We start from the raw sequence: 26,820 nt of genomic DNA, 5'->3' as shown, positions 1-26,820 counted from the left end.
CTCAAAAGAGGCTTTGCCTTTTCCTGTCCTCAAGATACGTGGTTTAGTGGAAGAAATGGAGGACTGAGATATTTTATTTTCTTCTCTATTGGTCTGATGACTCCTGCCTCTTCCTTTCTTTGAGCTTCATTCAGTTTGTCCATCTTTAAAATGAAAGTGGACACAATCTCTTGGTGGTTAACTAAGGTTCTGCCATTCATAATTTGGACTCCATGGCCAGACGCAGAGGGAAGGAGCTACGAGTAGTCACCGAGAGGCCGCGGAGCCGGCGACTACCGACTCGGCCGAGCGGCCGCCGCCGCCGCGCCTTCATGGCGGCCGCCACGGACACTCAGGAAGACCACGATACTTCCATTGAGAATGCAGACGAGTCCAACCATGACCCTCAGTTTGAGCCAATAGTTTCTCTTCCTGAGCAAGAAATTTTAAAACGCTGGAGGAAGATGAAAAGGAACTTTTTTTTTTTTTGAGACGATGTATCGCTTTTGTCGCCCAGGCTGGAGTGCAATGGCGCCATCTCGGCTCACTGCAACCTCCGCCTCCCGGGTTCAAGCGGTTCTTCTGCCTCAGGCGCCCGCCGCCACGCCCAGCTATGTTTTGTATTTTTAGTAGAGATGGGGTTTCACCATGTTGACGAGACTGGTCTCAAACTCCTGACCTCAGTTGATCCACCCGCCTCGGCCTCCCAGAGTGCTGGGATTACAGGAGTGAGCCACCGCCCCCGGCCAAAGAGGAACTTTTTAAAATGGGGGCGAAACTGTGATTTGCCTCAGAGAACCATCTCCCAGAATGGAACGAGCGAGGCACTGGTGACGTCAAGCTCCTGAAGCACAAGGAGAAGGGGACCACCCGCCTCCTCATGAGGAGGGACAAGACCCTGAAGATTTGTGCCAACCACTACATCACGCCAATGGTGGAGCTGAAACCCAATGTGGGTAATGACCATGCCTGAGTCTGGAACGACGAGTGCCCCAAGCCAGAGCTGCTGGCCATCCGCTTCCTGAATGCTGAGAATGCACGGAAATTCAAAACAAAGTTTGAAGAATGCAGTAAAGACATTGGACAGAGAGAAAAGAAAAGATCCGGCGAAAAAGCGATCATGCCGAAAAAGTGGCGGAAAAGCTAGAAGCTCTTTCGGTGAAGGAGAAGACCAAGGAGGATGCCGAGGAAAAACAATAAATCGTCTTATTTTATTTTTTTCCTCTTTCCTTTCCTTGTTTTTTTTTTTTTTTTTTTTTTAAATTTTATCCTGCCCCTCTTTTTTGGTTTGTTTTTATTTGGTTTCGTTTTTACAAAGGACGTTATATAAACAAAATTTAAAAAATAATAATTTGGACTCCATTAGATTTGCAGTATGCAAATGCTACGTATGTTTGGATTTAGAATTTTATCTACTTTTTTTCCACATTTCAAAGCTAGTATTAGCAAGTAGAAAATGTTGATTTCCTGTTTTCTCTCTCCTTCCCACTTATAAATTCCAGTAGTTCTGTTAATCTTAGATGATTTTTCTTCTCTCTTTTCTTTTTTTTTTTTTTTTTAAGTAGGGACGAAGTCACTCTGTTGCCCAAGCTGGAGTGCAGTGACTATTCAGAGGCCACAATCATAGCGCACTGCAGCCTCAAACTCCTGGCTTCAAGCCATCCTCCTGCCTCAGCCTCCTGAACAGCTGGGACTACTGGTGTGCACACGCATTCCCAGCTAAACAATCTTACTTGGAGCTGTAGTTAAAAATTAGTGTTTAGGCCAGGTGTGGTTGCTCATGCCTGTAATCCCAGCACTTTGGGAGGTTAAGGCGGGTGGATCACTTCAGCCTAGGAGTTCAAGACCAGCCTGGGCAACATAGACTCCCATCTCTACCCAAAATTTTTACAAATTAGCCAGGCGTGGTGGTGCGTTCCTGTAGTCCCCTGTAGTCCCAGCTACGTGGGAGGCTTATGCGGGAGGATTGCTTGACCCCAGGTAGAGGCTGCAGTGAGCCACGATTGCACCACTGCACTCCAGCCTGTGTGACAGAGCGAGGCCCTGTCTCAAATAAAAAAATAAATAAGATTTAGAGTTCATCTTTTGCATTCACAGGGACAGTGTGGTGTGTGTTCATCTTCTCTCACCTCTTCCTCCCAGTAGAGTCTATAAAGTGCTCTCAAAAAATTTGTGGGACTGAGAATGCTGAAGAAATGTGGCTCTATATCCAAAGATAAAACTTAATTGTCTCCTTAAGCTATGTTAAAGATTTGTTCTCAGGCTTATGGGTGCATCAAGGATTGTTAGTTGGACTCACCTTGAAAATCAAGGTGTCTGCTTCAGTCTTGGTAGCAGAAGTTAGACTAATAGCTCCTTATTCATCTTTTCCTCCAAAAGTTGGTGCAATAAAGCACAGAGGCTTACTACACCTCTGTTGTGTGCAGATATTTAGTTCTAATAAATCCATATCCTTCAGGGAGACAGAGAGCTGCCCTTTGTTTCCAGTTGAGTAGCTTTTTGCTAGTGGACCATCCCCTTCCATTTTTTCCACCCTCATTCTATTTGTAGTCACTTTACTAAAATCATTTAAGAACTACGTTAAATCCACAGGGACTGAGAAGAAAATATTAATCTATGGGGTTGGGGTGAGGGTGGGAAAGCTGGTCAGTGTATTTATGATGGGGTAAAGTGTGTCGTGGCAGTGGCAGAATATTTATTTTTAGACAAATTACAGCCTTTTTCCTCCTCTAAATCATTGGTCACTTTCTCTTTAGGCCCTACTGTGTAAGATGACCCTAATGCTCTCTGTTGGTTAGAAAAGCCCTCTAGTCATGGTAGTAGCAGTATTTGCCATTCAGTTATATGGCTGCTAAGTGACAGATTCCAGTCCTACTCCAAGAAGGGTCTCCTTTTTCTGGAATACTGCTGTAAAGTGTGCATAGCCTTTAAGTTATTCCTAAAGCTAAATTGGGGGGGGGGAGATTTCATAGAATGAAACATTTTATGCAGTTTAAAAAGCATTTATCCTCAGGAATCAGTTTCTCTTTGGGCCATTCCACCTTCTTAGTGGAGCTTGCCCTTTTATTGTGTCCTGATATTTGAATGTTTAGCTGAATGTTTGACATCATGTGCCATTAGCACGTGGCTCCAATTTGCCAGCCTTTGGGGTACTGTGGTAAGGTATGAGTGTGTATGTGCACACTCGGTGTTATACACTCTACTGCATGCTGCTGGTATGGTTCACGAATCAGGGAAGCTATAGCATGATGATTGTTTAAGATCTTACGAGTTTTAGGGGAATGAAGCAAGAAGCTTAGTTTGAAAGTGTAAACTTTTGGCTAAGGGTAAGGATTGGGGGTGGTGAAATTAGTAACTTTTGCTTTGTAAAAGGGTTTTGCAGACCTAGTTTCCTTTCTCCAAACTAATATGTATAACCAGAGCATTCTTTCAAACTAGTATAGATAACCAGAGCATGGAAATGAAGGGCTAGAGTTAAAGTAAGCCCTGCAAACAACTCTTAGCTCTGTGTATTAATTTTCTTAGAGGAATTTGCCTTGTCATTGTTCATTATAATGACAGAAAACACGGAATCCCACTTCTGCACGCCCCCCATACCCCCGAGAAAAACCCTACATACCTAACATTGAGTTTCCGTTTTGTCTTTTCCTTAGACCAAAAGGTTTTGGCTTTAAATTTTCTAATCCAGTAGACTATAGCATAGAATAGTTCTTGAAAAAAAAAGAAGAAAAGCCCCACATACCAGAACCCTTTTAAATAAATTCTTTTAAAATGCTGCCTTTTAATTTTAGGATCTTAGCTTAAAGAAGACTGGAGGAGAATTTCCCATGAAATGGTTCCCATAATAGTTTTCAGAAGGACGTGCTAGGCAGTATTGTTAACTAAAGAAAATAAGTCTATCAGTTCCACTTAGATAACCTTTGGTAATAAACGAACTCCGTACACGTTGTGACCTTAGAGCCTGAACTTTGCAATCACATGACCAGCTTGTAAACTGACCTGTGAGGATGACTGTCGTAGTCCCGGCTTAGAGAAATTGACCAAGTGTCGGAAGGGTAGTCATCAAGCTGGACTTGTCCTGTAATCTCTGTTTCTTCATGGCTGCAATAGAACTTTTCAGCAGACTACAAGAAGCATGAAATGGAGACATGGGAAGGTAAGGAACAGTCTGGGGCCCAAATCTAAGGGTTAGAAATTTTCTTTGAACGTTTAGAGCAAATAGCCTTGAGGGAGAAGGGAGGCAGTCCACAGGCAACTGTTTTTTTGTGTCTTCGCAGAATTCAGCTAAAAAGTTTTCATGTATGTAGCAAGTGGCTGTAAATGTTTTGGAATGGAGAAAAGAATTGAGAGAGAGAACTGCAGTGAATTCATTGTTGTGGTTGATGAAGAGCAGAAGAAGGGGGATTAATTTAAATTTTATAGTGATTTGAAAAAAAATTTACGTTTCAGTACATAGATAAAATTTACATTAAAAAATCGTTGTTTATTTCTTGACAGAAGTTGTTTATATTTTAAATTCCTTAATCCAGTTCGCTATCTGCCAAAGCATTATTTACTACTGTTAATTATAGATAGAATTGAGGTCATGAGGCCATTGATAAGGCAACCTCATCCTCTGGTGGGGAGCTTCTATGTTTTACAGTTTGGGATATAAGACTAAGCCATTGCTAATTTCTTTTTAAGTGGGTTGCTTTTTAAATGGGTACATTTTCTGCATGTGTGTGTATGTAATGAAAAGTCACTAGTGTTATAACTTGTTTATTTGGGATAGTCTCCTAGTTATGTGAGAAACCCCACTTTTCCACAACTTTATTGTTTAGGCCAGGAAAGACACATACAGCTGAAGGAACAGATAAAATGGATGAATCTTAGTATTAAAGTTTTGCCATGTTTATAAAGTACAAGCTAAAAGTTTGCAAAGAGTTTGGTTTTCTTAAAGGCAAGCACTACTGAGAAGAGTTCCCGACTCTTTGAAGCAGTTGATAAATTTCTAGGACTGGCATTAACCCTACGAAATAGCTGGTCCTGGGAAAGCTTCCCAGCCTCTTGCAGCGTGGCTAACATCTGCCAAAGGCAGCTTTGCAGTTTCATTCTCACTCTGGGGATGCACAAACTAGGGAAGTGGGACCTCCTCTGATAATAGCATTCTTTTTAGTAACCTTGGCTGCTTTCCTCCCTTATATGTTGTCCCTCAGCACCTTACATGCCAGAATTATTGGTTTTTAGTGCAAGTTAGCAGAAACAAGAGAAAGTTCGTAGAAAATACCAGTTATATATGAGGCCTGTTATTTATCTTGAACAGCCTCCTCCCCCAATATGCATAGAAATTCTTTGTTAAACTATCCTGGATATACTAGCTTTTCCAGAAAGGGGTAGTTTAAGAAGTAAGATTTGCTTTGGATCTGTTGGACAGGAGTTCAGGAGCTGGCAGAGTCCCAGAGCAGTAATTACATGAGTTTAGAAGGGATGACTCTGGAGGATTTAGATTTTTTTTCGACCAGCTTGAGTCTCTTAGTGATATGTAGTCCGCTAGCTTTGAAAGAGAAAAAAGGTTTGCACAGAAAGTTCTCTCCTGGTTCATATTTAAGTTTTGAAACTTCAGTTTTTCTTAGCCATTCAACTGCAGAAAATAACTTATGGTACCAAAACAAGAACTTTCATAAAATAAGAAAATGAATTTAAAATTGTTTACCTAGATCTTTCATTGAGAATTCTAGTAAAGCAAAATGAATTATCCCAGTTGTAGGAGGTTTTGGAAGCTTAAGAGGCAAAATCAACTGCCTACAAAAGAGGTCAGTGAAAATGCTACTGTAAAAAAAGCATTGCCTGGTTTTAGATATTGGGCCCTTGTCCATTTAAATTAACCTTTGTCACAGCTGGGCATACAAATGTTTTGTTTTAGTTCACAGAGGGTTAACTCTATTCAAGCTTTCACTGTGGCAGGCCTGATCTGTGGAGTCATACAATCTGGTCTTTCAGCCCTGCCAGTCGCTAGGCAGGAAGTCTTATTTCTTAAGCTATCCTTCAGAATGGGGGTTGGGATTTGGAGAAAGGTGGGGGAAGGGCTTTGGAGCATCTGTAAGGATCAATAACAGAGAGAGAGAGCCGTAAGAGAGGCCATTGTGCACACTTCAAGATAGATGCAGCCCTTGTGCACGGCCCCTGCCTGGCAGGACAGACACCTAAAACCAAAACAATGACACCGAATGAATTCTCTGTGAAAATTAGATTGCCGCTTAAAGGAGAAAAATACTTGAGTGCCCTTTCAACGTTGGGGAATATCCTCATTCCTCAACTTGTAAAGATTAGGCAACCCCCACTAGAAATAACTCCAAATTGATTTTTAAATGCCTTTTGTCCTCATGCTAATACTGTATTGAATTGGAGAGGGTGATCATTTTGGTCTTGGTCACATGCATCAAAGCATTGAGTAAGTAATCTTTTTTTCTTCTTTCTCTCCCCCTCTCTCCTCTCTTCCTCCCTCCCTTTTTCTCTTCTTTTTTATTCTAATGTTTGCTTTACCCTGTTGGTTTTGGAGGCATCATTAAGGGAATGAAAAAACTAAGATTTGGTTAGGATTTGAGTAACACATGTGTGAAATCCCTCCCCCAACAGCTGGTATTGGCTCTCGAAACTTCAACTGAGCTAAACAGATGTTCCTAGTGTGTTATTTTGAGATAATTTAAACCAGACTTATAGTCGAGAACTCTACAAAAATCGTAGATTTGATTTTTAAATGCACTAAAGTTGTGATATCGTGCCACATCTTAATGCATGTTATATGGGTGTTAAGCAAAAACACCTGAGCTTGGGAAAGTGAGCAATTCCGCCAATGAAATTGTGATATTTAAAACACTACCAAGTTTGTTGTTCTTTTACTCCAGCCCAGATTTTCTTTTTCAGATTCCCCTTTCCCAAACCCTGTAACATTCCTGTTTTACTGTATCCTTTTCCAGAGGCCTAAGGCATTAATTCATTAGAGAATTTTTTGATGAGAAAAAGAATTTTTTGATGCAAATTCTTTATGGCATTTGGAAAGAGTAATGGAGTCATTGCCACCTTTCTTCCACTAAACCTCCAAAGTACTGGTGACAACTGACTGGTAACAGCTGAGAAAAATGGAATCCTAAACAGCCTTAAATAGTCTTCTCCCAACTTGAAATCTTCCAGGAATAAATGCATAAATGAACTGGGGGTCCATAATGTGGCTTGCAGACAGACAAATGGAATAAGGGGAGGCGGGGAGACCTGCACTTGAAATTAGCAAGTTTATTCTAGGCTTCTTGAGTTGAAAACTGACATAATCTGGACAATTTTGAGGCTAGGAAAAATACCTGGATGCCTCACATCATTTGGATATTTTTAACCCATCTCTAATCGGTATCCTTTTGCTGGGGAAAATGATGTACAGGAAGAAAATCTGATTTAATCACCGCAAACAGTACCTCCTTGACACAATTGATTCTGCCCCTCTGATATATTGTAATTCTCCATTAATATTTAAACTGAAGAATCAATTATTTTAATGGACATTTTCCATGGACATACAAATATTACTAACAAAACTTGGAAGTTCAGTTACCATTTCTGTTGTATTAAAATGGGGTATGAAACCTACCATGACCCTTTTGAACAATGTGGTCTTTAATGTGTATTAGGGGGAGGGCCTAGTGAAGAAAAAGCCATAAAAGTCCTCAGGGTTCAAGATGAGGTTGGGATTTTGGCCCATTGCTTTTGTCATTTTCACACACAAACATCACTGCAATCATGTTTGATTTAGCATCCTTAATACAATGAGGTGGGAGAACAAAAGGATATCAGAGGCACAAGTATGGCAACCAAACAATCTCCCACCCCGCGACCACCAATTTTTTCACATCATTCTTTTTTTCTGTTCCCCTGCTACTGGGGTTTCTTTTTAAGCCAAGGAAATTAATCTATTTGCAAGAATCTTTTTGCATGCTGCAGTAGTTTGCTTGGGCAATTGAAAAGCTACATCTCAAATGGTTTTTAGCCGTGTGAAGAGTCATTCCCTAAAAACTTGGGGAAAACACTATAATTAGGAAAAATGCATCTACCCATATTTCAAGGTTAAGAGTTGGTCAGGGTGTGTGGTGGGGGGTGTTCCCACTGCACAGCTGTTTTACATATTTTGAAAAGCCTGATAGATGTAAAGGTCATTGCTAACTCTAACAGGGTCTTGATGCTCACACTGTGATCCAAGGACCTTGCATTAATTAGGATGAGAAGCATGGAAGGTCAGGAGTCAACCGGCTGGTGAGCCTCGATGGATTGTTAGTGGGACCAATCAGAATTCCTGTAGGATTTTTAAACCATTAAAACAAAAAACAAAAACTACCGCTGCTTCTGTTGCCTCTGGATGGATCCCTTGGTCTGTGTGGCAAGGACTCGTCCCCTGTTGCCCAGATGGCTCATAAAAACTTGGCTACATATATGGCTTTGCTGCAGGCTTCCTGGTGTTGGGGAAAGAACCTCATCAGCTTGACTCTGTCACTTGGCCAAGTCACTTGACCTCTGTGAACCTCAATTTCCTCATATATGCAACAGAGGATAGTAATACCTATCTCACAGGACTGCTATGGGAATTAAATAAGAAAACTGTCAAGAGTGCCCAGAACATGCTTAATGTGGCTTGAATTGAAATGAGTTTCAAAGAGGAGCAAATTTAGGGAAATTAAGAAAGAGAGAATTCTTGGGTGAGCCTATGGCTTGTGGTGTTTATACTCTAAGGTCTCCAGGGAGTGCCTCCATTCGGTAAGCAACAATAAGGGAGGGGCTCTTTGGAAATTTAGCCTTGAAAATGCTGTACAACCAGTGGGGCCAGCTGCTGAGCCTTCTAGAACCAATTGCAGTGTTAATATGCTATTCCTGTGGTAGTGATAATTAGTCATGAATGGGTCCCTGCAAAATTTCTGGCCTTTTCTCTACAGAAAGTCTTTTACAGTTGTGTTGATTGGAAGAAAATGGAGAGGGGGATGGGCTTTAAGGTAACAGAGATGTTAAATCATAATCAGGAAAAGAAGGGTAATAAAGTTAGTCTTAATTTCCTGTGTTTTGATGGATAAATAGATGCCAAGACAATTGCCATGACCATGTTTGATAGCCCTTTCTCAGGAGCTTTACCATGAAGTAGTGAAGTTGGGAATGTTGTTGGCATGCTAATCATTGCCTTACTAACTTTGGAGTTGTCAACCTCTCTGCCTTCTGGGTTCGGGGGTTATATCAATGGCTCGTTATTCTGATCTCTGTACATAAAATTATTATGCAGCTAACATTCACGAAGCATTTACTATTTTCTAAGCACTGGGAACAGAGGTGAGTTAGAATTCCTCACCTAAACTGCAGATCTCCTTTTTGATCTACAAAGAAGGAAAAATAGTTTTAATGTTGCTTAACAGATGTTGAATATTCACCACTTAAAAAGTGGAGCTTTTGAGAGTGACTGGGGGAGAAGACGAACTAGCAGTGGGATTTGCTGTCACTTTGGGGCCCTATATTTCTTTGAGGGTTTTTGCTTTTTGGGTTTTTTTTTTTTTTTTTTAACTACTTTTGCTAGGTATTTCTTGTGACTTATTTGCTCTTCCAAATGTATGGCTGCGAAATAGAATATTTTAATATTTTTCTTAACGTGGTAAAATTAGAGGCCTGGATTACAATTGGCAAAAATATAGAGGGAGTCTAAACCTCTCTGTTAGCATCCTATTTACCATTAGCAAAATGTTTTCCTTTCTGTGAGGTTTCAGCATGTGGCCTCAGTGTGATGGCTACAGTAGACTAGCTTTGCTTTTTTTTTTTTTTTTTTTGGACGGAGTCTTGCTCTGTCACCAGGCTGGAGAACAGTGGTGCGATCTCGGCTCACTACAACCTCCATCTCCTGGGTTCAAGTGATTCTCCTGCCTCAATCTCCTGAGTAGCTGGGACTACAAGCGTGCGCCACCACGCCCAGCTGATTTTTGTATTTTTAGTAGAGACGGGATTTCACCATGTTACCCAGGATGGTCTTGATCTCTTGACCTCGTGATCCGCCTGCCTCGTCCTCCCAAAGTGGTGGGATTACAGGCATGAGCCAAGGTGCCCGGCCAGCTTTGCTTTTTAAAGGAGCTAATAAGTTACAGATAACTTATTAAGTATCAGATATATTTATTTATGGTATATTAAATAATCACTGCACAGAAAATGTATGTTTTAGACATTTGAAAAAAGAAAAAAGCAGACACCATTCCTGTGAGCATTTAATCTCAAAATGTGCACAAGTCAGTGTGGAAAGAAGAGAAATGCAAATGAAAGGCTTGGCATCCAGTAGGTGGTAGCCATCAAGTCTTGGCCTTGGTCATTATTATAAGAGTATGTGTACATGTACACTATCATATGCATTTATGGTTTTTTTTTGTTTTTTGTTTGTTTGTTTTTGAGATGGAGTCTCGCTCTTTCGCCCAGGCCGGAGTGCAGTGGCACGATCTCGGCTCACTGCAAGCTCCGCCTCCCGGGTTCACGCCGTTCTCCTGCCTCAGCCTCCCGAGTAGCTGGGACTACAGGCGCCCGCCACCGCACCCGGCTAATTTTTTGTATTTTTAGTAGAGACGGGGTTTCACGGTGTTAGCCAGGTTGGTCTCGATCTGCTGACCTTGTGATCCACCCGCCTCGGCCTCCCAAAGTGCTGGGATTACAGGCGTGAGCCACTGCGCCTGGCCTGTTTGTTTTTAACTTTGCCATGAGGTAGTTGTTAATTGCTGCTGACAAGAAAATCTGCTATCCTCGACTCTTTTATTCGACTGGGAGCAGGAAGAGGGAGAGGTGATGATGTGCCACAGTGAGTGTCTTTTCCTGTCACTGGATATAGTCCGGCCATACCATTGTTTGAACCATGAACCAGTTACCTTAAGAAACTGACCATCACATTATACTGGTTTTTTTTCTTTTTTTTTTGAGACGGAGTCTCGTTCTGTTGCCCAGTCTGGAGTGCAGTGGCACGATCTCGGCTCACTGCAAGCTCTGCTTCCCGGGTTCACGCCATTCTCCTGCCTCAGCCTCCTGAGCAGCTGGGACTACAGGCACCCGCCACCACGCCCCACTAATTTTTTGTATTTTTTAGTAGAGACAGGGTTTCACCGTGTTAGCCAGGATGGTGTCAATCTCCTGACCTTGTGATCCACCTGCTTCAGCCTCCCAAAGTGCTGGGATTACAGGCGTGAGCCACCGCGCCCGGCCAGGAACCTAGAATCTTAACAGTACCATGTGTTAAGAACTTTTTAGAACATACAGTTTCACTTAAAGCATACTAATTGGTCGTTCTTTCACCAGGGCCTCAGAACTGTGAAGGGACCTAGGGAGCTGATTACTGAGCTTTGAGCATTGGCACAAGGTCTCTGGGCTGGCTCACCAGTTTGTCATCTGGAGTTCTTATAAACTGTGCTTTGATTTGCAAGTAGAGAAGCAATAGGCATACCTCAGAGATATTGCAAGTTTGGTTCCAGACCACTACAATAAAGCAAGTCACTCGAATTTTTTGGTTTCTCAGTGCATATAAAAGTTGTGTTTATACTATAGTCTGTTATATGTGCAGTAGTATTATGTCAGAAAAAAACCCTACATACCTTAACTTAAAAATATTTTATTGCTAAAAAATGCAAATGACCATCTGAGGCTTCAGTGAATCATTTTGCTGCTATGAGATCTTGCTGCAGTGTTGATGGCTGCTAACTGATCAGGGTGGTGGTTGCTGAAGGTTGGGGGATGGCTGTGGCAGTTTCTTAAAATAAGGCAATGAAGCTGATTTTATTGATTGACTCCTCCTTTCATGAAAAATTTCTCTGTAGCATGCGATGCTGTTTAATAGCATTTTATTTACAGTAGAACTTCTTTCAGAATTCATGTCAATCTTCTCAAACCCTGCTGCTGCTTTATCAACAAAGTTAATGTAAATCTAAATCTTTTGTTGTCATTTTAACAGTGTTCACCAGGAGTAGATTCCGTCTACAAAGAAACCTCTTTCTTTGCTCCTCCGTAAGAAGCAACTCCTCATCCATTAAAGTTTTATCATGGGCTGGGTGTGGTGGCTTGCACCTGTAGTCTCAGCACTTTGGGAGGCCAAGGAAGGAGGATTGCTTGAGCTCAGGACTCGGGCACCAGCCTGGACAACATAGTGAGACCTCGTCTCTATTGAAATTTTTTAAAAAGTAGCTGGGCATGGTGGCGCACGCCTGTAGTGCCAGCTGCTTGGCAGACTGAGGCAGGAGGATTGCTTGAGCCCAGGAGATGGAGGCTACAGTGAGCTATGATTGCATACCACTGCAGTCCAGCCTGGGTGACAGAGTGAGACCCTGTCTTGAAGAAAAAAAAAAAATTATCATACAATTGCAGCAATTCAGCCACATCTTTAGGCTGCACTTCTAATTCTAGTTTCTAGCTGTTTTCCCCACTTCTACATTTACTTTCTCCACTGAAGCCCCTCAGAGTCATCCATGAGGGATAGAATCAACTTCTTCCAAACTCCTGTTAATACTGACATTTTGACCTCCTATGAATCATAAGTGTCCTTAATGGCATCTGAAATAGTGAATCCTTTCCAGAAGGTTTTCAATTTACTTTTCCTAGATCCATCAGAGGAATCACTATCTATGGCAGCTATAGCCTTATGATGTGTATTTCTTAAATAATAAGACTTGAAAGTTAAAAATTACTCCATGATTCTTGGGCTACAGAATGGATGTTGTGTTAGCAGACATGAAAACAATATTCATCTGCTTGTACATCTCCATCAGAGCTCTTGGGTGACCAGATGCATTGTCAGTGAGCAGTATTTTTAAAGTTATCTTTGTTTCTGAGCAGTAGGTCTCAACAGTGGGCTCAAAATATTTAGTAAACCATTCTATAAACATACATGCTGTCATCCAGGCTTTGTTGTTCCATTTATAGAACACAGGTAGAGTAGATTTAACATAATTCTTAAGGGTCCTTGGATTTTCTGAATGGTCAGTGAGCATTGGCATCAACTTAAAGTCACCAGCTGCATTAGCTTCTAGCAAGAGAGTCAGCCTATTTTTTGAAGCCAGGCATTGACTTCTCTCTAGCTATGAAAGCCCTTAGATGGTGTCTTCTTCCGATATAAGGCCCCTTCATCTACACTGAACATCAGTTGTTTAGTGTGGCCACCTTCATCATTGATCTTCTGGATAACTTGCTGCGGCTTCTACATCAGCACTTGCTGCTTCACTTTGCACCTTTTTTTTTTTTTTTTTTTTTTGAGATGGAGTCTCGCTGTGTCACCCAGGCTGGAGTGCAGTGGCGCGATCTCGGCTCACTGCAAGCTTCGCCTCCTGGGTTTACACCATTCTCCTGCCTTAGCTTCCCGAGTAGCTGGGACTACAGGTGCCCGCCATCATACCTGCCTAATTTTGTTTTTGTATTTTTAGTAGAGACAGGGTTTCATCGTGTTAGCCAGGATGGTCTCGATCTCCCGACCTCATGATCTGCCCACCTCGGCCTCCTAAAGTGCTGGGATTACAGGCATGAGCCACTGCGCCTGGCCCACCTTGCACTTTCAAGTAATGGAGACAGCTTATTTCCTTCAACCTCATGAGCTAACCTCTGCTAGCTTCAAACCTTTCTTCTGCAGCTTCCTCACCTCTCTCAGCCATCATAGAATTGAAGAGAGTTAGGGCCTTGCTCTGTATTAGGCTTTGGCTTAGAGAATGTTGTGATTGGTTTGCCTTTCTATCCAGACCACTAAAACTTTGTCCATATTAGCAATAAGGCTGTTTTTCTTTCTTATCATTTGTGTGTTCACTGGAGTAGCACTTTTAATTTCCTTCAAGAACTTTTCCTTTGCATTCACAGCTTGGCTCTCTGGAGCAAGAGGCCTAGCTTTCAGCTTATCTTTGCTTTTGACGTGCCTTCCTCATTAAGCTTAATGATTTCTAGCTTTTGTTTAAAGCTTTTGATTAAAGTGAGAGACATGTGGCTCTTCCTTTCACTTGAACACATAGAGGCCATTGTAGGGTTATTAATTGGCCTAATTTCAATGTTGTTGGGTTTCAGAGAATGGAGGGGCCCAAGGGGAGAGAAGGAGAGATGGGGGAATGGCTGGTCAGTGGAGCAGTCAGAACACATACAACATTTTTCGATTAAGTTCACCATCTTATTTTGGTGCGGTTTGTGGCACCCCCAAACAATTACTAACATCAAAGATCACTGACTACAGTCGACCATAACAGATATAATAATATGAACAAGTTTGAAATATTGCAAGACTTACCAAATGTGACACAGAGACACAAAGTGAGCACATGCTTTTGGAAAAATGGTACTGATGAGACTTCCTTGACGCAGGGTTGCCACAAACCTTCAATTTGTAAAAAAAAATGCAATAAAGTGGCTGGGCGCGGTGGCTCACACTGTAATCCCAGCACTTTGGGAGGCCGAGGTGGGCAGATCATGACGTCAGGAGATCGAGACCATCCTGGCCAACAAGGTGAAACCTCGTCTCTACTAAAAATACAAAAATTAGCTGGGTGTGGTGGCATGTGCCTGTAATCCCAGCTACTCGAGAGGCTGAGGCAGGAGAATCACTTGAACGCGGGAGGTGGAGGTTGCAGTGAGCCGAGTTGCTGAGATTGCACCACCCACTGCACTCCAGCCTGGGTGACAGAGTGAGACTGTCTCAAAAAAAAAAAAAAAAAAAAAAAGCAATAAAGCCAAGTGCAATAAAATGATGTATGCTCATGCACTGTTCTTTCATTCAACTGATGTTCACTAGTGATTGCTCTGTGCTTGGTATTGAGCTATGCATTAGGGATATAGAAAAAATAAGACTCTCTCCCTGCCCTGTGATATACCCAAGTCTAGCAGAGGGAAATAGATCCTCACATAAATAAGTGTAATGAAGTGTTCGGGGCACACTGATAGCAATACTGTAGAGTACAGAAGCTGTGCAGAGGGCAGAGTGCTCATTTGTGAGTACAGAAGTTGTGCAGAGGGCTATCAGGTTAGGCCTCACTCAGGAAGTCATCCTGAGAGACTGACAGTTGTTTGCCAGGCTGGTGAAGTGGCAAAGGATCTCCTAAGCAGAGGAGCAGCATGAGCACATGCCTGACAATGTGAAACAACCTGACCGAGTATGCCGTGAGTTCTAAGACTCATATAGGACAGAAGTATTGTTTGGTTCTACATATAAGGGAAACCCTAGAGAGAACTTTGATCTGTGAGTGGTCTCTGCCCCTAAACAGAAGAGAGTCCCCCTCACATTCCTGTCAGTCTTCTTGTGAATATTTTGAAGAGATTAATGTACCTTGCTAGAAAGGAGCACAAGCACAGTTCTGCCTCAGAACTAGAGGCCTAGATGCTGGAGGTTTAACGCTTCAGGAAACTGTTCCTGGGATTTAGGGAGAGCCTGCTATAGCCTTACTTAACCTTGTTACAAATTGCCAGGTACTACAGAGGGAGAGGCCTCGGTTAAGTGGTTGTAAGAAGTTATACTCTGTGAAGGGGGTCATCTGTCCTCTAGGGGAATGTTCCCAACAGAAAGGGAGTCTGTTATATTTTCTTAATGAATGGAAAAATAGAGTCTGAATATCTCATCCAAACTTTTTCCACTAATTTAAAGGTTTCTTTTGGTTTTCTAGAGCAAGGGGTGGGTGTGGGTGTGGGTGGGTGGGTGTATGATTTGCTGAGCAATCATTGTATTTTTACTTACATCTTGTGAAATGTTGATTACCTAATGGCCAAAGCATTATAATGTTTTTGGATAGACAATTTGGGGTGCTTTTGTTTTTAACTTCATTGTACAATTAGCCTACAGAAAAATTGAGTGCTTTGTGGGGGAAGGGCTTACTCTTCTATGAATATAGATTTGTGTAATCTCTGTAACCACCTCCACAGTCATGATACAAAACCATTTTCTTTCTTTTTTCTTTAGAGAGACGGGGTCTTGTTCTGTTGCAGTGTGCAATCTCAGCTCACTGCAACCTTGAACTCCTATGCTCAAACAATCCTTTTGCCTCAGCCTTCTGAGTAGCTGGGACTACAGGCACACACCACCATGCCCAGCTAATTTGTTTTCTTTTTTATAGAGATGAGGTCTCACTATATTGGCCAGGCTGGTCTCAAATTCCTGGCCTCGAGCAATCCTTCCACCTTGGCCTCCCAAAGTGCGAGGATTACAGGCATGAGCCACTCCACCTGGCCCAGAACCATTTCTTTTTTTTTTTTTTTTTTAACTTTTAAGTTCAGGGGTACCTGTGCAGGATGTGCTGGTTTGTTACATAGGTAAACGTGTGTCATGGAGGTTTGTTGTACAGATCATTTCATCACCCAGGTATTAAGCCTAGCATCCATTAGTTATTTTTCCTGATCCTCTCCCTCCTCTCACCCTCTGCCTCTGGTAAGCCCCAGTGTGTGTTGTTCCCCTCTATGTGTCTGTGTGTTCTCATCATTTAGCTCCTACTTTTAAGTGGGAACATGTGGTATTTGGTTTTCTGTTCCTGTGTTAGTTTGCTAAGGATAATGGCCCCCAGCTTCATCTGTGTCCCTGCAAGGGACGTGATCTTGTTCTTTTTTATGGCTGACTAGTATTCCATGGTGTATATGTATCACATTTTCTTTATCCAGTCTATCACTGATGGACATTTAGTTTGATTCTGTATCTTTGCTATTGTGAATAGTACTGCAATGAATGTACGTGTACATATGTCTTTATAACAATGATTTATATTCCTTTGGGTATATACCCAGTAATGGGATTGCTGGGTCGAATGGTGTTTCTGGTTCTTGGTCTTTGAGAAATCACCACAATGTCTTCTATAATGATTGAACTAATATTCATTCTCACCAGAAGTATAAAAGCGTTCCTATTTCTCCACAGCCTCGCCAGCATTGGTTGTTACTTCACTCTTTAATAATTGCCATTCTGACTGATGTGAGATGGTATCTCATTGTGGTTTTGATTTGCATTGCTCTAATGATCATTGATGTTGAGCTTTTTTTCAAGTTTGTTGGCCGCGTAAATATCTTCTTTTGAGAAGTGTCTGTTAATATCCTCGGCCCACTTTTCCAATGGGGTTGGTTTTTTTCTTGTAAATTTGATTAAATCCTTGTAGATTCTGGATATCAGACCTTTGTCAGATGGATAGATTGCAAAAATTTTCTCCCATTCTGTAGGTTGTCTGTTTACTCTGATGATAGTTTCTTTTGTTTGTTTGTTTGTTTTTTGAGACGGAGTCTTGCTCTGTTGCCAGGCTGGAGTGCAATGGCGCGATCTCGGCTCACTGCAACCTCCGCCTCCTGGGTTCAAGTGATTCTCCTGCGTCAGCCTCCCAGGTAGCTGGGACTACAGGCATGCGCCACCACACCCAGCTAATTTTTCTATTTTTAGTAGAGACGGGGTTTCACCATGTTGGCCAGATGGTCTCGATCTCTTGATCTCGTGATCCACCTGCCTCCGCCTACCAAAGTTCTGAGATTACAAGCGTGAGCCACTGCGCCCGGCCTCTGATGATAGTTTCTTTTGCTGTGCAGAAGCTCTTTAGTTTAATTAAATCCCATTTGTCAATTTTTGCTTTTGTTACAATTGTTTTTGGCATCTTCATCATGAAATCTTTGCCTGTTCCCGTGTACTGATGGTATTGCCTAGGTTTTCTTCTAGGGTTTTTATAGTTTTGGGTTTTACATTGAAGTCTTTAATCCATCTTGAGTTGATTTTTGTATATGGTGTAAGGAAGGGATCCAATTTCAATTTTCTGCATATGGCTAGCCAGTTCTTCCAGCACCATTTCTTGTTTTTGTCAGGTTTGTCAAAGATCAGATGGCTGTAGGCGTGCAGTCTTATTTCTGGGTTCTCTATCCTGTTCAATTGGTCTATGTGTCTGTTCTCATACCAGTACCATACTGTTTTGGTTACTGTATCCCTGTAGTATAGTCTGAAGTCAGGTAGCATGATGCATCCAGCTTTATTCTTTATTATTATTATTATTATTTTTTGAATTGGAGTCTCACTCTGTTGCCCAGGCCAGAGTACAGTGGCACGATCTTGGCTCACAACAACCTCTGCCTCCTGGGTTAAAGCGATTCTCCTGCCTTAGCCCCCTGAGTAACTGGGATTACAGGCGTGAGCCACCATGGCTGGCTACTTCTTATATTTTTAGTAGAGATGGGATTTCACCACGTTGACCAAGCTGGTCTTAAACTCCTGACCTCAAGTGGTCCACCCACCTAGGCCTCCCAGAGTGCTGGGATTATAGGTGTGAACCACCACGCCTGGCCCAGCTTTGTTCTTTTTGCTTAGGATTGCCTTGGCTATGGGGTTTTTGGTTCCATATGAATTATAAAATAGTATTTTCTAGCCAGAACCATTTCTTTACCTCAAAAAAAACCTTCTTTCATGCTGTCATTTTGTGGTCATACCCTCAGCTGACTGCTAACCCACAGCAGCCACAGATCTGTTCCCTGTTCCCTATTACTGTAATTTTATCTTCTGGAGACTGTCATATGAATGAAATAATAGAGTATGTAATCTTTTGAAACTGGCATCCAAATTGTTATATGTACTAATAGTTCATTCTTTTTTTAATTGCTGGGTAGTATTCTGTTATATGTTTGTTGATCCATTCACCTCTTGAAGGATATTTGGTTATTTACAGTTTGGGATGATTATAAATAGAAGTGCTATAAATATTCATGTACTAGTTTGTATTTGAACCTAATTTTTCATTTTTCTGTGTTAAATACCTAGGAGTAGAATTGCTAGGTCATATGGTAAATATTTGTTTGTTTGTTCATTTATTTATTTATGAGACAGAGTTTAGTCTTGTTGTCCAGGCTGGAGTGCAATGGTGCAATCTCGGCTCACTACAACCTCTGCCTCCCTGGTTCAAGTGATTCTCCTGCCTCAGCCTCCCAAGTAGCTGGGATTACAGGCACGCACCACCATGTCCAGCTAATTTTGTATTTTCAGTAGAGACTGAAAATGTTGGTCAAGCTGGTCTCGAACTCCTGACCTCAAGTGATCCACCCGTCTCAGCCTCCCAAAGTGCTAGGATTACAGGTATGAGCCACCGTGCCCGGCTATGTTTAATTTTATAAGAACCTATCAGACTGTTTTCCATAGTGATTATATTATTTTGCATTCTCACCTGCTACATGTATGAGACTTCTAGTTGCTCCACATTTTCACCATCACTTGATATTGTCTTTTTTTTTTTATTTTAGCCATTCTAACATGTAGTTTTATTATTTTTTGTTTTTTGAAATGGGGTCTCATCAGGGCTGGAGTGCAGTGGCATTACCATGACTCACTGTAGCTTCAACCTCCCAGGCTCAAGTGACCCTCCCAGTAGCTACTCAGCCTCCCGAGTAGCTGGGACTACAGGCACATGCCACCACAACTTGGCTAAGTTTTAAATTTTTTGTAGGGACAGGGTCTTGGCTATGTAGCCAGGGCTAGTCTCAAGCTCTTGAGCTCAGGCAATCCTCCACCTCAGCCTCCCAGGTAGCTGGGACCACAGGTGCATGCCACCAATGCCTGGCTAACTTCTTGAATTATCAGTAGAGATGGAGTCTCCCTATGTTGCCCAGGCTGGTCTTGAACTCCTGGGCTCAAGCGATCCACCTGTCTCAGACTCCCAAAGTGCTGGGATTACAGGTGTGAGCCACTGGCGCCTGGCAGTTTCTCACAATTCTATAGAGCCTTGTGGGATTTAGGAATGGTAAGCAATTGAATTGATATATTATGATCTAGTCCCCTATAATCCTCTCCCTAGATATAAATTGCCCTTTTAGCAATGAGAAAGTATTATTTCCAGTATGTGGCATAGTGAGTGGGGGAAGGATAGAATTAAATTGGGCCAGATATTTAGGCTAGAGCCTCATCATATAGGGCTATATGTAGGCCCTAGATTTTATTTCATCTTCTAGAGGAAGTAGAGTGTTTTGAACAGAAGAATTTTTAAGGATCCCTTTGACTACATTATAGAATAGATTGGAAAATGAATTGTAGGGAGTCTTAAGAGAAGGAGGGAGACTACTTTGTAGACTAAGTGGTCATGAAATGAGAGATGATGATGGCATAAGCTAGGGCTCGTAGTAGTGGAGATTGAGAATAGATTTTAGATCTGTTTTGGAGGGAGAATTGATAGGGTTTCCTTATGGTTTGGATGATGAAATGTAAAAGAAAGTAAAGGAATTAGGAATGACTCCTAGATTTTAGTATTTAATAGCTAATGGATTTTGGTTTTATTTACTAAGATACAGCTTTTCCCAAGAAACATGTTGATATGGGAGGTAGGAATAGAATCTAGAGTTCTATTTGGCTGTTAAGTTTGAGATACCTATTAGAAAGCTAAATGGAGATGTTAAATGGACAGTGTAGATACAGGCCTCTGGAGCTCAAGGAGGGGTTTTGGTTTAAGGATCCACTTTTAGGAATTATCACTATATGGCAGTCTGAAGTCACCTAAGGAGAGAATATTGGTAGAAAAGAGGTCCATGGACTAACCCCAGGGGACATTCCAATGTTTGGAAGTCCCAAAGAGTACTCAGTAAAAGAGACTGAAAAACTGTTGATCTGAGAAAGAGGAGGAAAAGCAGAAGACTGTTGTCTTGGAAATCAAGGTAGAAAAGTGCTTCAAAAAGGGGAGAATTCAGATGTTTGTCCAGTTTCTTTCATTCATTTAGCAAATGTTCTTAGTGCTTTCACTTTGTAAGACTCCATGGATAGATCCAGCAGTCATGAGGACAGAGAAGATATCTGTTCACATGGAATTTACATATCTGTTTTAAGGATTTCAGTGTGAAGTTATATAGGGATTCTGAGAGCCCATCTATCTTCAGCTTTAATTTATCCTTAAATTTCAGGAAGCTGCCCTTCAACACTCATGATGATCACCAGTTTTCCCAGTTTCTGCAATGAACCATCAATTTATGAGAATAGAAAGTTTGGTAGTCAAATTCATGTGGTCCAGAATAGCAACCACTGAGTGTTATAGATACATAGGTCATTTAAAGGCCAAATGAAATGCAGAGGCAGCTGTAGTATAGAGGTTACTTATACAAACATGTACAAATTACTTTCCTTCTCTGGACTCAGTTTCTCCATCTGTAAAGTGAGGAGGACAAACTAGTTTATTTGTAAAGTCCCCTCTGGCTCTGAAATTTAATGGCTCCATAATCCAGAACTGAGTAATTAGAGAAGTCACAAAGGACTGAGATATATAGCAAACACCAACACTCAGAGTCAGTAATACTCTTATCAGTGAAAAACCTCAGTGGCCAAATCAACCACTAATTCAGTATCTGATAATGGAATCTCAGGATTTTGACAGTTGGAAATCACACCAGTGAAAGTTCTGGGATTTTCTTTGGAAGAGACTCAAAGAATTTTTTTGTGTGGGAAAAAGTGTGCATACACTTTCCTAAAGGATGTTATGGCTACTCTGGTTTAGCTGTTTGGTATAATTGCACTGAGTGTATTTTCACCTGTCTAATAGAGGCCTATAAATTAAAACTCAAATTTATGGAAGGTATTTCTAGAAAGAACTACAGCCCCTGGCTGGAGAAATAAACATAGTCATAATAAAATACAATTACATTTGGTGTTTTGGTTTTTTAATAGACATGAGGTCTCGCTCTGTTGCCCAGGCTGGAATGTGGTGATGCAATCATGGCTCACCACAGCCTCAACCTCCCAGGCTTAAGTGATCCTCCCACCTCAGCCTCTCAAGTACCTGGGACTACAGGCATACACCACCACGGCTAGCTAATTTTTAATTTTTTGTAGAGATGGCATCTCCCATGTTGCCCAAGCTGGTCTCAAACTCCTGAGCTTGGATGATCTTCCTGGCTTGGCCTCCCTAATCTCAACTAGGATTACAGGCATGAGCCATTGAGCCCCAACTAAAGTTATTGATTCACATCTCCATTTACCAGCACTCTGCGTCTTTTACCTATTTTAATCTCTTAATTCTCACAAAAATCCAGTAAAGTAGATGGGTGTATAGATTAGGAAACCAAAGCTAGGAGACATTAAGTCACACAGCTAAAATAATGACTAACTGGGATACAAAGTTTGCGTTGCTTGGCTGGGCGCGGTGGTTCACGCCTATAATCCCAGCACTTGGGGAGGCCGAGGTGGGCGGATCATGAGGTCAGGAGATCGAGACCATCCTGGCTAACATGGTGAAACCTCATCTCTACTAAAAATACAAAAAATTAGCTGGGCGTGGTGGCACACGCCTGTAGTCCCAGCTACTCGGGAGGCTGAGGCAGGAGAATCGCTTGAACCCGGGAGGTGGAGGTTGCAGTGAGCCGAGATCACGCCACTGTGCTCCAGTCTGGTGACAGAGTGAGACTCCGTCTCAGAAACAAAAAACAACAAAACAAAACAAAGCTTGTGTTGCTTTTACTTTTGGCTTCATAGTTACAGTAAAAATAAAACAAGGGGAAAGAAAACTTTAAAGACAACTTACTGTAAAAGCTCAATAAGTAAATGTTGGTTCTCTAATCCAGGCAGTCATCCTGAACTGCAGGTAGATGTAATGGGGAGCAGTGAGGCTACTGAGGAGAACCAGATAGGTGACACTGCTGTGATAAGATGCTTTTCACTACCTGACTGTACCTGCTAGGTGGGCAAACCCAGTAGGCCCCAGGCATGCAAGAATTAGAAGCTCACTCAGGTGAATCCCTCAGAGGCACCCTGCACTTTACAGTTCCTGGGCGCTCCTTCATACATTCCTATTTAGTTCTCATAGGAGCTTTTTAGGTAAAGTCACTGTCCTCATTTTACTGATGGGTATCCTGAGACAAAGTGGTGACAAATATGATATCAATAATAATAATAGCTCACATTTTTGAGCATTTACTATATTCCAAGTACATGTACTTTACATGTATTAACTCTGTTCACATTACATGTAATAACTCAGTCCTCACAGTTACGATGTGATAAAAGTACTATTGTTATCCCCAGTTTATAGTTGAAGAGCTGAGGCATGGAGAGACTAAGCAATATAGACTAAGCCATGTAGATTAAGCAATATGACACATTCAGTAAATGTTAAAGCTGAGATTTTATTTTTTATTTTTTTGAGACAGAGTCTCGCTCTGTCACCCAGGCTGGAAGGCAGTGGTGTGATCTCGGCTCATTGAGAGCTCTGCCTCCTGGGTTCAAGCGATTCTCCTGTCTCAGCCTCCTGAGTAGCTGGGACTACAGGCGCGTGCCACCATGTCCAGCTAATTGTTTGTATTTTAGTAGAGGCAGGGTTTCACCATGTTGCCCAGACTGGTCTCGAACTCCTGAGCTCAGACAGTCTGCCCACCTCAGCCTCCCAAAGTGCTAGGATTACAGGCATGAGCCACTGTGCCCTGCCAAAGCTCAGATTTTAATCCAGGCAGTTTGACTTCACAGCCCATGCTCTTAATCACTATATACTATACTAGGTTTTGATAGAGAAATTAGTGACCAGCCTGAGATCACAGGCCTAGCTTAATCCTCACCAATTTTTTATGAAGGTGGGGAGTACAGATGTGTAATACAGGTGGTGGGCTTCTTTTGATGTCGCAAAGCTAAGAGGGAAAGCCCGTATTTCAATAGGCAGGAACATCACAGTGACTCGAAGCAATAAACAAAGTCTGTGTTTCGTGCAAAGACCTAGCTTACCATTACGGGATGTGAATCGGCCAGCCTAGCAGTAGAAAATAAAAAGGACTGAGAGGTTTTAGTTACTATACACTCAGGACTGATCAATAATATTAACCCATTATCTTTTATGCAGTTGTAGAGTGTATACTTTATACCCGAAAGGTAATAAATTCTATTGCATTCATTTAAAACGTAGTATCCAAAAGGGAGTGGGAAGAATGGTTTCCCTCTCTTTTCTGTACTCATCAAGCCACAGTAGATTCTGAGCATGATATTTTCATATGGCATTTCCAAGCAAGAATATGTCCAGAGGAAAGGCAGATGGCCAGCCAGTGTGATGAGAAAATGATATATGAATCAGTTGTGGGACTAGGGGTATTAAACTCTAAAGGTTGTCAAACTCTTGGTGGAAAAGGCGAGGGAGCAGGCTTGGGCAGGTTGCGCAGTGTTCACAGATTATATTAAGACCAGGATGTTTTCATTGCAGGGAATTATATTTTAGCATCAAATAAGGAAGTAAGCTCTTTATCACTGGAGATGTTCAAGCTCATGTAGGAAAGTTACTGTAAAAATGCAGTTATGAAATTAGATAAAGGAGTTAAATGACTCTGCTAAGGCTCCTTCAGTAATATTATAGTTAAGACTAAATTCTTACTCCTCATCTAGTATTCTTTCTACTACCTGCTGCCTCTGATCAGAGTGGTATCTAGCAAGTTTCACATCTGGGAAGTATCTTGAAACTTTCAAACCAGTGTCATAATTTCTAATATGACAAGCATATAGGTGCTATTCATTCATTCATACATCCACCCATTCAACAGTATTTCTGAGCACCTACTTTGCTAAGTCTTAGGGTATAAGAGTACGCAGGATATAGTCCCTGTCTTTGAGATTTATATTCCTGGTGGAGAGAAAAGGTTAATATCTGCTTTTATCATTCAGCAATAAATATTCCAGTGTCAGTACATATTTACATATTGATGTTTTTAACACAAAAGTAGTACATACTTGTGCTAAAGAGATAATAGAGTAAAAATGTCCTTTTGTCTGTCCTCTGTGCCCTTCATTCTCCCTCTCTACCCTAATAATCACTGATAATAGTTTGGTAAATTTGCTTCCAAAGTTTTATCCATGTATATACCAAAGCATGCACGTGTATGTTCATATGTATATATGTTACGACTTTAAAAAACAGTGGTTTTTGAGATGTGTCTTATCCTTTTTAAGTGATTGCTTATTCCGTTGTATATGTATGTTAGTTTACTTAACCATTCTCCTCCTATAGATTAGTATTTAGGTTGCCCAACTTTTCACTATTACAGACAATGTAGCAGCTGTATTTAAAAAGAACTCGGACATAAAAATGTGGAGGAAGATAATGAAGATAGGTGTCAGAAAGACATGCCCTATGAAATACTTTTAAAGGGAACACGAATGTTGGCTTCCTCAGTAAATAGTTATTGCGTGAAAGAGAAAGCTTAGGGGACCATGGTTGTTGTCTTCTGTGAAAGGTTGTCCCATGGGGCCTCAGAGAACGGAGTTAGGTCTAGTAGGCAGAAAGTTACAGGGTGAAAGATTTCAAGTTAGAATAAGGAAGAACTTAATAATAGTCCAAGCTGTTGTGTAGTTGTGAGGTAGTGAATGCCTTACTTATGGTGGAAGTATGCTAGTGTTCATTCCTTAGGTTGGAGTAGATGATCTCTTGATACCCCTTTAAGCACTGAAGCACTGAAATTTTACCCATGTAGGAGAAATTACAGCATTCACAGCACTCTTCAGACAAAAGAGCTGAGGGCTTCCTACTTTGCCCATTTACCATTTTCAGATGAATTACCCAGGGGGGATTCAGAGATGATTTTTCCTCCAAAGATTAGATCCTGTGAGCCTTCTTTTTTCCCACCCCATTGTCGCTGTGAAGATATTACAAGTTGGCAGCTATTTTTAGTTATAAAAGTTTCAGCTTAATACAACCTTGAACTGTGAACTGTTCAGAACAAGTACATTGCAAAGACCATGAAGCCTCGTGTTGCACAGTTAATCTTCCTAATGCCAAAACTGTACTCAGTATCCTTCAGGCCTCACTTTAATGCTTTTTGATGCTCATTTTTTGGTTGGAAAAACAATTATTTCATAGTTTCCAATACCCAGGATTTCTGGTGACCTTTTCCTCAGACCTTGGAAAAGACCATCATCTCTGTCATGTCCACAGTGCTCTTGCTGTAGCTTCTTAGATCTCCAGTTTGTCTATTGCTTGCCCTTAGGAATTTCTAGAAAATTCACCTTGCCTGTTTTGCCTGTGAACATGCTTCATTATAGAAGTACTACTGACACCCAATTAATTTGCTAGAATTCCTTCCACTGATGTGTGCGAACATACCACAGATTTCCTCCACTAAGCTAAGCCCACTGTGGAGTCGAAAAGGGCAAAAAACCAGGTTTGATGCTCACTTTCTTCATGTGTTCTCAATTCGTATGACCTTGGGTAATCATTTCCCTGTGATTCAGTTTCCTCACTTGCAAAATGGAGGTTCTCTCATCAAACATATTAGAAAGAATAGTCTCTAGCAGTTGTTCCTACATTTTTCTTGACATTTTGAAATCTACCTCCTTCCCTCCATGTTCTTGAAGTTGTCTTTAGATGATTCCTGGTGATTAGTGATAAGATTAGTATGATTGCCATACCAGGCATTATTGGAGCCTTGAGGCAAAAGGAAAATTCTAGTGATAGTCATCTGTTTAAAACTTTTTCTTGCATTAATTTTGTATTTTGATTTTAAAAGATTATATTAAAATATTTATATTGATTGAGTGTTTTGGCACCTGCTTAAATTTTGCACAGAGGCAGTAGTCCCAGCTCTGCCTTTTGCCTCGTCCCTCAGCCTGTTCTCAGTTCATAGCCTCAGTTTCTCCATACTGTTGACTGCTCTCGGTTTAGTACAGCTCTTTATTTCCTTTACTTCCCTGGCATTGTACTGTCCATATTTTCCTTTGCTCCTAGGGTACCTTTTTTCTATCTCTTCTTGTTCTTCCTGATCTCTAAATATGGATAGGCTTTCATTAAGGTCTGTCATAGTCAATTTTTTTGTTTTTGATGGTAAGTAAGAGAAACTCATCGAACTTAACTAGCTCAAGCCCTGAGTGGAAGTTATTGGAAAGAAACTGGGTTAGAGCATGGGACACAGAGAAACATGGAA

The 26,820-nt window shown here is 41.4% G+C and overlaps 1 protein-coding gene and 1 pseudogene across 13 annotated transcripts in view; both read left to right on the top strand.

The window, feature by feature from the left end:
• Positions 1-26,820, top strand: part of NR6A1 (nuclear receptor subfamily 6 group A member 1) — a 254,198-nt gene that overhangs the window by 173,032 nt on the left and 54,346 nt on the right. Inside the window, exon 1 of one of the 13 annotated variants that reach the window (XM_054520605.2) lies at positions 3,826-4,135. The exons of 11 other annotated variants lie outside the window; for them this stretch is intronic. In XM_054520605.2, coding sequence (XP_054376580.1) covers positions 4,120-4,135 — 16 coding nt within the window. In that variant the 5' untranslated portion in view covers positions 3,826-4,119. Of the gene's footprint in view, positions 1-3,825; positions 4,136-26,820 lie in introns of those variants that run through there. One more of the 13 variants, XM_054520604.2, reaches the window with a different exon arrangement.
• Positions 92-1,233, top strand: LOC100451490 (ran-specific GTPase-activating protein-like; annotated as a pseudogene).

The sequence above is a fragment of the Pongo abelii genome, chromosome 13 (assembly GCF_028885655.2).
Source record: "Pongo abelii isolate AG06213 chromosome 13, NHGRI_mPonAbe1-v2.0_pri, whole genome shotgun sequence".
NCBI lineage: Eukaryota > Metazoa > Chordata > Mammalia > Primates > Hominidae > Pongo > Pongo abelii.
This window is presented reverse-complemented; position numbering and strand designations above follow the sequence as displayed.